Here is a 12,500-nt window from a genome sequence, read left to right on the forward strand (position 1 = left end):
CATGACTCAGTGGAGTGACAGGGTTTAATTCAACATTGTATTATACAGTTTGAACACTAGGGGCAGTACAGAGCCTTCTGAAGAATGTAACTAATGATTTTATTTATTTTAATTGGCTTTTGGAGATGATCGGGTTAATTAGATTAATTAGTTAATAAAGGATAATAAAAGGATTCACTTTATTGCAATTCAAGGTTTCATTTTATAACAGAGTGCAGGCGTTTATTCTGTTTTTTAAAAGCAGAAAATTAGCAAATCCAAATTCGCAGGAAAAACAAACAAAGCAAATGAATCTGTTTCTGTTTTTGTTTGGTGTTTATTCGTTTGGTGTTTATTCGTTTGGTGTTTATTCGTTTGGTGTTAATTTTTTGGTGCTCTCTCATAACACCTTTTTTTTCTTTTATTCTTTGTTTGTTGTTTTTTTTAAGTGGAAATTAAATGAACTCTAAACTGCACATATTAAATAATTAAGAAATATTTTGTAAAATGTAAAAGTTTTTGAAGTCACTTCTATAAAAAATAAAATAAAATGCAAAATTTTGACCCGTTCCTCTCTTCATAGAGAGAAAGAGAGAGAGAGAGAGAGAGAGAGAGAGAGAGAGAGAAACACGTATACACACAGAGTAGAGAGAGAACGAAAGAGAGAGAGAGAGAGAGAGAGAGAGAAGGAGTTAAGAGGCAGAGATGGAGCCGCGGTTGGAGAAACGGGATCCGGTCTCCCCGAAGCGGCTCTGCTGAAGCCCGGGGCCGGGAGAACCGAACCGGACCGGACCGGGGCGCCCCGGAATGGCCGATCCTCTGCGGCGGACTCTGTTAGCTAAACTCCGGGGGAAAAAAGCGAAGAAGGGGTCGGTACCGGCTGACTGGGGCAACGAGGAGGAGGGTAAAGGGAAAGTTTTGCGCGCACAGGACGCGCACAGGGAGCGCGCGGCCGCCGACACCGGGGAGCTGCGGGACCGCGCGCAGAACGCGATGAGAGGTAAGCAGGGCCGTGTGTACGGGGGGTTCGAGCGCGCGGGCGCGTGCCAGGCTGACCAGAACGAGCCGCGCGCGTACGCACACGCCGGTCGGGGGGTCGCGCGGACCGTCGGTTCCGGGGGCAGGACGCACGGACGACCCCGGGGGTCTCCGGGCATAAGCACGAGCTGCTCCCTACGAACGTAGTGGGCAAGCAGGCGGTCGCGGTCCCGCGGAGACACAACGAGGGAGACTCCATAGGGTTCGGAAACTGCCCCGAGGTGCCCTTTATTCTTACCACTGAGAACGTGAGACACGCGCACTGCAGAGAATCTGCTTCCAGACCCGACATGAACAAAGAAAAACACCTGGAGGTGGATGAATGTCTTGCAGAACCTGGCGGAACCAAAATGGACCGTTCGCATTCTCCTAACCTTTTCCAGTATATCCATTCTGGACATGTTAACGAACACGACCTGATCCGGGTTATTGAAAGTTCTTTAGAGCTTGGTGAAGATCTCAGCATGCCTTCTCTGCAGAGTCCGACCTTCTTCCCCACCGAGCTGGAGATAGTAGATGCAGACATGGCTCCTCACCTGGTGTGTGCACGAGAAGGCATGAATCGGCACAATTCCATCGACAGCGAGGACGACGACTATTATGATAACGAAATCTTGCCATTTTACGAGTCCGGCTCCTTGAACAAAGAGTCGAACGACATTGAAGAACCATCCAGAACTTTGCAGTCGGAGCAGATTGTCGACTCCAGTGCTCAGGAGACGGACCGACTCAGGACTCAACTCAAAGAAGCCTACTACCTCCTGATAAATGCCATGGATGGCATCGCTTTCGATGCCGAGGTGCAAACGAATTGCTACGTAGAACAAAGGAACAGCTCAAGTCAGTCTCCTGATAGCCTGAGCATGAGTTCGGATTCTTCCACGAGAGAGCTCTCACGGTCCTCTGAAGAACATGATGTCCACCATTGGACACTTCTGAGTCCTGGAGAATGCACTGCTGCTGACCGTGGGAGTTCTCAGAGGAGTAAAAGTTTGCAGAATCTTCTCCAGGCCCAAGTGAGGCCTGTTTTTCAGCGCTCTTTGAGCGATGGTGAAGTCCAGTATCCTGTGCGGGCAAGCCAAGGTGATCCACGCTCCGAAAAGAGAAGTGCTCCTCAAAACACTTCTGTAAATACGCCTCCATTGGCAAACCGGGGAAACCTGGATTTAGACACAGCCATGGTTCCAGAGCAGGCAGATGAGGAGAACAGTGCCTATATTAGTCACCAGGATTCTTCAGATGGAGTTCCCCTCAGACCATCTGACCCGTTGTGCTTGCAGCAGATGAATCTTAGCAGGCATGCTGGAACGAGTGTTGGAAAACCTCCTCGGGTCACTGTGAACAAGATGCAGGAATGGATGCACAAAGGCCGCTTGCTTTCCTCAGAGATGAGGCAGAGGATTGCTGGATCCTCTTCGCATGGAGCAGCTCAGGAGCGCCATGGAAATGAGCTTCAATCTTCCTCCAAAACCTTCAGCCAGGACAACAACATGAATGGAGAAAAAACAGGAATGGTGAATGCATCAAGTGGGCAGCACTCAGGTACGAATATCCACGGGGATGAAGAAACTTCTCTCTCTCATTCTCTGTCCTTCTGTCTATGCTTCGCTGTCTTCCTCGTCTCTTGGGAAAACACTCGTACCTCCTCACCCCGTTCATTATTTAAACCTTGGTCATCATCTGCTGCTCTAGACTCCATGTAACTGGTGGTGGGTCCATGGTTTCTCTCTTCCTCTTTTTATCTAACAAAGGTTCATGTAACAAGAGGGTGTAGTTAGAAGCACGCTGGTGGAGGGCTCGCATCGGCACACCACTTTAACACCACATTACTAACCATCTGGTGGGGTCTTCATTTAACCAGGTTCTTCTGCGCTCTTTTTTTTACATGTTGCACAAACCTTATCGTGCTCCATCATTGCTTAAACTAGATGGTTTGTGAAACAAAACACACACACACACACACACACACACACACACACACAGTGTGCAGGATAAGATTTGTGTCTCCGAGGCCAATGACGTGCACCAGGAGCTGAATTCGGCCTTTGTTCCTTTGTTCTCAGCAGCACGTACAGCTTCTAGATTTAGGAAGGTCATTTGTTAAACTTTTATTAGATCATCCTAATGGAAGTGGACTGGAAATGTCTGAGCTGATTTGATTTTGACAGATATGTTCCATGTCCTCACACAGAGTTGGTGAACTTGATAGGATTTTGTACCACGAAAAATAAAGAAGTTGTTGTTCAGGGTTTGGATTTTTGGAAGCTAATTGTTTCCTCAATACCCAGTTATTACAGATACTCTCAGGGCAACATTCTGGGGAAAGCTTGGCTCCAAAGTTTCTTTAAATCTCAATGGATTTTCTTGGAAATTCTTTCACTCTATTAGTGTATTAGTAATAATTATGTCCAGACCCTGAATAATGGCTACTTTTACATACTTATTTAGTGTGAAATTTTACAGCTCAGTAATAATAACAACAGCTTTTATTAGCTGGAAGATCTTAGTGGATTGGTAGCTTTTGGTCTCCATGTTCTCAGAAGTTTGTATGGTAAAGTTTGGATTTTGGAAGCTCATTTCTCAGACCTATTGACCAATCATGTTTATACATCATTTAATATCTAAAATAGGAAGTGCAAATTTGACATGAAATTCTGTCAGAAGTATTGCATTGAGTAACTGCTAGATTTTGGTTGGATTTAATTCCAGTATCTCTTTCGGAGTTCTTTGCTACTTTGACATATTTCTAGACATGTAGCGTCTCTCTATTTTGAATTTCTCTGCTAATTTGTTGCGCTGGACCATCATAATAACGTCTGTGTTTCAGAAATTTGCCATGTTTCCACTTATTTTTAAGGACCCTCATTTGATGTAAGGTCTTCTTGTTTTCAGGCTGTGTTTTGTGTGTGTGTGTGTGTGTGTGTGTGTGTGTGTGTGTGTGTGTGTGTGTGTGTGTGTGTTATTTTCCTGCTGCTCTGGGTTCTGGGGAAAATCCATAGCTCATGCTTTGCTATAATTGTATTGGTGTTTGAGATAAGCAAAAATTAGTGTTCTGGAGTGAAAACTGAATGATAAAGTGGTATTTCAGAATGCTGTGTGTGTGTGTGTGTGTGTGTGTGTGTGTGTGTGTGTGTGTGTGTGATAGAGAGAGTTGTGTGTCAAGGGAATTGTTTGTTTTAGACAGGGCAACTGTTTGGCTTTTAACATATGCATACTCACAGATGTTGCTAGTGTGTGTGTGTGTGTGTGTGTGTGTGTGTGTGTGTGTGTGTGTGTGTGTGTGTGTGTGTAAGTAAGAATGAAAACTGCTAAAGGAGCTTGACATGAGATACAGTGGTCCTAATGATCTCCCACAATGCACTTGAGCCAATTGCAGAAGCTTCCCGCTGCTTCCTCGTTCACGACCGCTTGCTGATCTCGTATCAGTTACCTCGACCTCGACGCTTCCTAAATCATTCAGCACTCGTAACCAGCCCCGATCTGTGGTCAGTTCAAAGATCCGTGCGATGCGTCCTTTCAGACGCATTCCTGCGCTATGGAAACGTGACACTCTGGGAGGGAATATTTGGCATACTCTCTGAGCGGCTCGTTTGTGTTTTGGTTACTCAACACAGAGGATATAAAAGCAGAGTTACGCATTAGTTCCAGGTCGGCTAGGGATTAGTCGTTCCGGTTAACTTCGGGTAACCTGCAGAAGAATGCTGGTTATTGATCGGAGCTGTGAATACACTCTGGAATACACGGCTTACTCTCGGTCAAGTGTACGTGTGTGATAACGCCGTGTGAAACTTTTTCTGTGTAATAAACATTTTATGACAAAATATGAATTATTTATTAATAAATATGGACGTTAGTTCTTTTTGTCGCTTACGTTGCAGCAGCTATAAACGCACGTTCCCTCGTCAGCCGTCGTTATTTTCTCTTCTGTCATTAAAAGATGTTTTTTGCTGATCTATTTGATGTAAAAAATTTATTAACACACTTTTCAACCAGTCAGAATCCAGGATTCAAAACTGCTGTGGTTAAATATAATAAATAATAATATCATTATAGGATTAATAATGTAATAATAACCTCCTCCTGATTCATCTGTGTGAGCATTAGCTGTAGTGTGTGTGTGTGTGTGTGTGTGTGTGTGTGTGTGTGTGTGTGTGTGTGTGTGACTAACATGACAGTCATTGACTTGTGTCCCAGAGCTTCCTTGTTTTCCCCCTGATCTGAGAACGTCTATCCAGCACTGAGCAGAACCTTGGTGAGATTATTTAAAGGAATGTGGTGTAGTGTTTTTGAGTTTCCCCTCAGGCATGGCCAGTTGAACTGAACATAGACCTTTGTGTGTCTGTGTATGCATTTGTGTGTCTGTGAGTGTGTGTGTGTGTGTGTATGTCTCTGGTTCTTAAATTCCCTGCGTGTGTGTGCATGTTCCTTTAGTTATGAAAAATCCTTCAAAAGGAACAAGACGGCATCCAACACAACACAGTGCTCAATATAGCACACACACACACACACACACACACACACACACTCAGAAGTATTTTTACGCAGAACGTCTTATTTGCTGTTTATTTACTATTGAATTGTTGCACAAAAACAACAGAACTTTTGCTAGCTTGCTAGCTAGTTTATGTATGCTTATAACAAAAATATCTTGCTAACCTGAAACCTTTATAACACAACCTGTATTTAATATTGCTTTTATTATTATTGCTATTATTTAAGATTTGTAATTGGAAAAACTGTAATATGTTCATTATTGGATAAATCAAACATGTTAGTTTGAAACATATCTATTTAAAGCTGAGTTTGTTGTATAGAAACAAAAGGACCTTGCACCATGACCTTGTCCACAAAAATATTTTCAAAATGAAACTGGTTCAGGGTGTACAAAAGGTTAGTAACCCTTGATCTAAGGAACGAATGTATAGCTACCAAGTGTGCACATAACCTGTAGTAACTAGCTACTTAGCAAAGTTAGTTAAGGCTAGTAGTGTAAAATTATGTTATTTTGTAAGCGGGTTGACTTGGCATGACAATGGAGTAGAGGATCCATGTGCAGGCGTTATTTAATGAGAGTGGTCAAATGAAGGGTATCTAAAAAACAGACAATGGTCAGGGCAGGCAGCAAACAATCACGAAACACAAGGTCCAACACGTTACAACAATGAACATGAAACTTGGTTTATGTGCCAATAAAAATAACAACATAGAAACACAGGACAGCATAGACAAAACATAGAACCCGTTAGTACAACAATACACAGCAATGTGTGAAAGAGAGTGTGTGTGTCCCTTTTAAAGCCCTCCTGCTGGGAATAAGGAGGAGTCGGTAATTGGTTCCCAGGCAGGGGGTTCTGGGAACTGTAGTCCAGTAGGACACAGTCTTAGTGGTCATAGAGCTCACTGGTGTAAAGTGGGAGGAATGACAGGGGCTGGATACATGACATTTTTATTTTAGCTACAATAATTGTTACTGTTAAACAGGTAAACAGATCACTGACAAACCAATCTGAGGCAGGTTTTTAATGCTAGCTGTATGCTAACATTGGCACGTTGAAAAAACGCTGACCGCTCGGATATTGCAACAATTTCCGTAATATTTATTATATGTATTAGCCTAGAAAGTCTGAACTAGTAGCATAGCATATGTAGCATTCGTATGGTTATGAGGGGAGTGAGGTGATGTTGGGTTGCCATAGTGATGTGTCTAATTAGCAAATCATGCATATTTATATATGCAAATGAAGGTGTGGATACATTCCTTGGCCATTTTACCAGAGTCTAAAAGTGTGTGTGTGTGTGTGTGTGTGTGTGTGTGTGTGTGTTTGAGAAGAGTGGAAACACTGGCTGAGAGAAACAATAATGCCTTTACATTCAGCATTTCAATGTGAAGAGCAGCACTTGAGCTAATCCTGCGCTAAAGCTCTGTGGTCGCACGTGTGTGTGTGTGTGTGTGTGTGTGTGTGTGTGTGTGTGTGTGTGCTCGCCTCGCAAGCTTGTAACATCATACGCATTGTGTTTCTACAGCAATGACACAGATGATACAGTTTTTAACCTCCAAAATGCTGTAATGACACAGTCGGCTTCGCTTCCCCCACGAATATTTTTTCCACAAGTGAAAATATTTAGCCCAAAGTGTAATTAAGAGGTTGCGTGAGGCCGTGTTTCCTGCAGGAATAAAGAACGTGTCATTAACACATGCACAAAAAAAGAGAGAGAATAAAGATGAAAACAATCTTTGCAGGAGTCTTCTCCTCAGCGTGTCGCAGCAGGACTCCCCATTGGCCGACGCTTAGGAGAGAAATCCACAAAGCTTGTGTCTCGTAACCTTTCTCTTTATTTTACTGATCATAAATCTCTAGTGCTGTTGAAAAAGCGGACGTTTTCTTTCACTCTCACTGAGAATGTAATACACTCCACTTTCTCAATCCCAAAACACAAAAGCACAGACTCGTAACAGCGTCTATCACAGCGAGCCCCAGGAGGCCGAAGCGTTTATTCTGCCTCTGTCTGTTTGTTTAGGAGGAAAAGCTCTACTTTTTCATTCAAGTCTTAACTCTGTGTGCGTGTGTGTGTTTATATAAACACTTTGGTTTGGTGGTATTTAGGTGTCTGTGTGTATATGTGTGTGTGTGTGTTTATATGTATGCTTGTAGAACTTTGAGAGGACCAACTGCCACCATAATAAGTGCTTTGGCCTCAAGAGGACAAAAGAGAAGTGCATTTTTCAATTGCAAAAAATGAAGCTTTTGCAGTTTTTTTTTTTTTTAGTTTTGTAAAGTTCTTGAGGTAAAATGTAAAGTTACTGGGGTAAAGGGTAAAGTAACAGAGGCGAGGTTTAAAATTGCTGTGCTGAAACAGTTACTGAGGTAAAGTATAATGTTACTGAGGTAAAGTATAATGTTACTGGGGTAACGTATGTTGTTACTGGGTTATAGGTTATTGTTACTGAGGTAAAGTATGATGTTACTGGTGTATAGGTTAATGATACTGAGGTAAAGTATGATGTTACTGGGGTATAGGTTAATGTTACTGAGGTAAAGTATGATGTTACTGGGGTAACATATGTTGTTACTGGGGTAAAGTATGATGTAACCGAGGTAAAGTATGTTGTTACTGAGGTATAGGTTAATGTTACTGAGGTAAAGTATGATGTTACTGGTGTATAGGTTAATGTTACTGAGGTAAAGTATGCTGTTACTGGGGTAACGTATGTTGTTACTGGGGTAAAGTATGTTGTTACTGGGGTATAGGTGAATGTTACTGGGGCAACGTATGTTTTTACTGGGGTAAAGTATGATGTAACTGAGGTAAAGTATGTTGTTACTGGGGTATAGGTTAATGTTACTGAGGTAAAGTATGATGTTACTGGGGTAAAGTATGATGTAACTGGGGTAAAGTATGATGTAACTGAGGTAAAGTATGTTGTTACTGGGGTATAGGTTAATGTTACTGAGGTAAAGGTGCTGAGGCAAAAAGTAATGTTTCTAAGGTAAGGGATTGAGGTGCTGGGGTAAAAGATGAAAGTAAAGGTTACTGAGGAAAACTGTAATGTTACTCAGGTAAAGGAGGAAGGTACTGAGGTGAAGGTTTGTTTCGATCGTATTATTGGTGGTGACACTCATGTTGGTGAAGGTGGTGATGGTGATGGTGATGGGGTTGGTGGTGAAAATGATAACAGTGATGATGATGATGATGACGACAATAATAATGATGATGATGCTGATGATTCTCTCTCTCTGTTTTTCTAGTCCCTGTGATAGAGAACCGTGATAACTGCACTCGTCCAGTTCCTCTAAACTCCATCACTGTCTCCAAAAAACGTAATTGGCTGAATCAGAGCTCCATGCGACCCTCACCAACCTCCGACGAGGATGACCACACGCACCCATCACAATCACACACTCACACTCAACCACAAACTTGTTCCCGACCACGTGTCCCCGTCTCCGACCCTGTCGAGGAGAACGACGCAGATGACGAGGGTGAGATCTGGTACAACCCGATTCCTGAGGATGAGGAGGATCTCCATCACGGCGAGTACGGAGAGAGAGTGTCGAGGAAGATGAGTGGTGAGGAAGGGGGCAGAGTCTCTACTACTGCGAGGGCTTCTGGGAACTTGAATGCCAGTCATTCCAGTGAGCAGAAACATGTGTACAGAGAGAAATGCAGATCACAGGAGGAGAAACCAACAATCAAGACTACAGGTACAGGTGTCTCTCCATCCTCTCCTTTTTCACCTTGACTACATCTTTCTTGTTTTCCTTTATGTCCTCTTTTCACCTCTTGCTATCTTTTGGAACTAAAATGGACTTGGAAATCACCCAAAATGACCACAAACACCTTTGTACTCTTCTGATTGATCTGATGAGCAATCTATAAAAAAAATGTCTTTAGCCAAAGCTAATGTTAGCAGTATTGACACTAGTATGGGGAATATAATTAGCATAGGCCAAGCTAGTTCTATTACGAAAACATTAACACAGACCTGATATTAATTTCACCGTCCTGCTAATTCCACCGTCCTGCTAATCCACTGTCCTGCTAATCCACCGTCCTGATTTTAGCCTGATGTTATGATGTTGAAATTGTCTGTGTAGTTTAATAGTTTAATTAAGTTGGATGTTGTTAGAAACCTTGCCTTAGAACTTAGCATCAGATAACGCTGTTAAAATTGTATAGTCACCTAAAGAAGTATATAAAAGGCTGTTGTGATGTCATGTGATCATACTGTCTGATTGGCTGATCAAATGTAGCTAACTAAAGCTTTACCCTTGATGGCCCATGAGTACCTGGTGCGACTCATGGCCTTACAACACACACATATACACACACACACACACAATAAGTAGCCATCCCTGTTTAATTAACAGCAGACATATAATACCCTCTCTCTCTCTGTTGCTCTGTCTATCTCTCGTTACTTGAGATTACCCATAATCCCTTGGAGAGTAATCTGAGCTGACATGGCGTGACATGGTAAGGTGACATGAGAAGACACAAGACAATGAGTGAGATGCTCTTCTGACCTCTGTCCTATAGAAACACCATGACTCTGTGCATGGTGTACGTGTGTGTGTGTGTGTGCGTGTGTGTGTGTGTGTGTGTGTGCGTGTGCATCAATCTGTGTGGATCTCTGTAACAGGACACTGTTCTTACACTACTCCTGCTGAATGATTTAAGGGAGGAGAAGATCCTATACATACACACACACACACACACACACACACACACACACACACACCATGCACTCCAGCACTCTAGCATGGTGTGTGCTGGCTGCCATGAATTCGACTATTTTTTACACAATTACAGCTGCAGGTGTGCAGAGAAATCGGGACCCGCTAAAGAACTATCATAAATCATTAATGCCAGTGGTGTGTTTGTGTGTGTGTGTGTGTGTGTGTGTGTGTGTGTGTGTGTAAAACAATCCACTGTTGCTAGCTCATATCCTGCAGTAGATAAAAGGAAGTGTTGCTTATACTATACTCCTTCACCAATCACACTGCTAATTACAGCCTGTCTAACACACACACACACACACACACACACACACACACACACACACACACACACACACACACACACACACATCAAAACCCCCAAAACACAAAGGTCCCACTAATTTACGCGCCTCAGCATTCACACAAACGGTGTGTTACCACTACAGAGACCTTTTCAGGAACCTTTTGGAGCTGAATTAAAGCTTCAGAGTTCCTCAATGACTTCCTGGTCTTTGTTCCTACGAAAGTTCAGTAACAGCAAAAGAGAAGTGTGTTTGACAGCTAGGCGATGTCTGGGAGACTTCGCTTAGCAGCATGTACACCGTGCTGCATTATTACTGTGTGGTATAAGAGGAATAAAACACAGAATAGGGACTGCGCTTCAGGATTATTTTACTATTATTACTATCATTATTTTACTTTTTTATTGTAATTAAAAACTTTTGAATTATAATTATAAGAATTATAATACAATTGTTGTGATTTAGGAACAAATATTCAATTTAATTGGATATTAAAATATTTTATATACCGGGTTGCTGCTGTTATTCAGACAAAACTGTTCTCTGATCCTGTGTGTGTGTCAGAGGAGGGAAGTAACAGAGTACAAATACTTCGTTACTGTACTTAAGTAGATTTTTCTGGTATCAGTATTTTACTCCACTATTTATTTTTCAGACAACTTTTTACTTTTACTCATTACATTTTTACACAAATATCTGTACTTTTTACTTCTTACATTTTCAAAACCGGCTCGTAAATAAATAAATTTTAATCAATTCAGCACGCATTTCTGTTTCACCATTTTTATAGAAAATGTAAATACATAAATAGATATAAAATATAGATAGATATAAAATAAATAAATAAACTCCAGATAAAAATATTTTTAATCAGTAAACTTTTGTTTTATTTCTGTGCCAAGTCTCAAATCAAACACCAAATCCGCCATGTTTTACACAATTTACCCTCTGGGGGGCGTTTTGTGGGGTTTTCCCTCATAATGGCAACACAAACTTAAATTACTGTCTTTATTGATCGTACAGATAAAAACAATACATCATTCAAATCTTTAAAATGTCTATAATTTTCTACATATAAGCTTCCTGACTTGACTTGAAGAGGTGCAGTTTCTCCGTTATCACCTCATTAACTGTCCGTGTGGAAACATAGCAAAGGCTCTTAATGATGTCACTGTAATCACTGTACATATGCTTACATACATATCACATGCCGTAAATATGATACATGTTTAACACCTCCAAGCTGCCAGTTTTGGGCACCTGAGCAAGCCCTTAACTCACTACTGCTCATTTAGTAAATGAGATCATTAAGAATCGCTCGGGATAAACACTTACAAAAGGAAGTGGCTATATCTCGCTATCTTTGTCTCTCTATTTTCTCTATCTAATTGTCTCTTTGTCTCTTTTAGTAAATGTCTCTGTCTCACTGTATATGTCTCTCTCTTGCTGTCTCTCTATTTGTTTCTCACTCTTTCTAAAGCTGTGTCTGTGTCTCTTTGTCTTTGTCTCTGTCTCTGTCTTTCCTGCTTATTTACATGTCTAACAAAGTTTTGAGGTTTGAAGTAATGCCAATAGCGATCTATGATGAAAGACTTCCCTGGTTCGATTCTTACCTCTAGTTTCATATTGAACATTATAAGAAGTTTTTAAAACCAGAACAATAAAAGGTCATTAAAATTGGTTGCTGGTAAATCATGGTATATCAGTGGTGCAGGTGTTGGAGATGTGGTTCTTGTACCTGAGTCACTTCTCATAGACTTCGAGTAACTGAGAGAATGAACAGGAAGGAGAAGTTTTGACCCTCTACCATCATGATCTTAGAGAAAACAGTGGTCTCTTAACTATAGAAAAACCAAGAGTCCAATAAGCAAAGCCTTGTTTGTCACCCCTCTGGTAGTGTAGTGGTTAGTAATGCAGCCTCTGCTATCTGACTCACCCGGTTCAATTCCTACCCCTTAGC

General features: G+C 41.7%; 2 protein-coding genes across 3 annotated transcripts in view; one reads left to right on the plus strand and one right to left on the minus strand.

The window, feature by feature from the left end:
- dnai3 (dynein axonemal intermediate chain 3) overlaps positions 1–12,500 on the minus strand; it is a 44,830-nt gene that overhangs the window by 745 nt on the left and 31,585 nt on the right. The window lies entirely within an intron of this gene.
- Positions 609–12,500, plus strand: part of syde2 (synapse defective 1, Rho GTPase, homolog 2 (C. elegans)) — a 30,532-nt gene continuing 18,640 nt past the window's right edge. The window contains exons 1-2 of one of the 2 annotated variants that reach the window (XM_046869057.1): positions 609–979; positions 8,766–9,221. In XM_046869057.1, the coding sequence (XP_046725013.1) occupies positions 787–979; positions 8,766–9,221 (649 nt within the window). In that variant the 5' untranslated portion in view covers positions 609–786. Of the gene's footprint in view, positions 2,560–8,765; positions 9,222–12,500 lie in introns of both variants that reach the window. The other variant, XM_046869055.1, reaches the window with a different exon arrangement.

Source organism: Silurus meridionalis, chromosome 16 (assembly GCF_014805685.1).
Source record: "Silurus meridionalis isolate SWU-2019-XX chromosome 16, ASM1480568v1, whole genome shotgun sequence".
NCBI lineage: Eukaryota > Metazoa > Chordata > Actinopteri > Siluriformes > Siluridae > Silurus > Silurus meridionalis.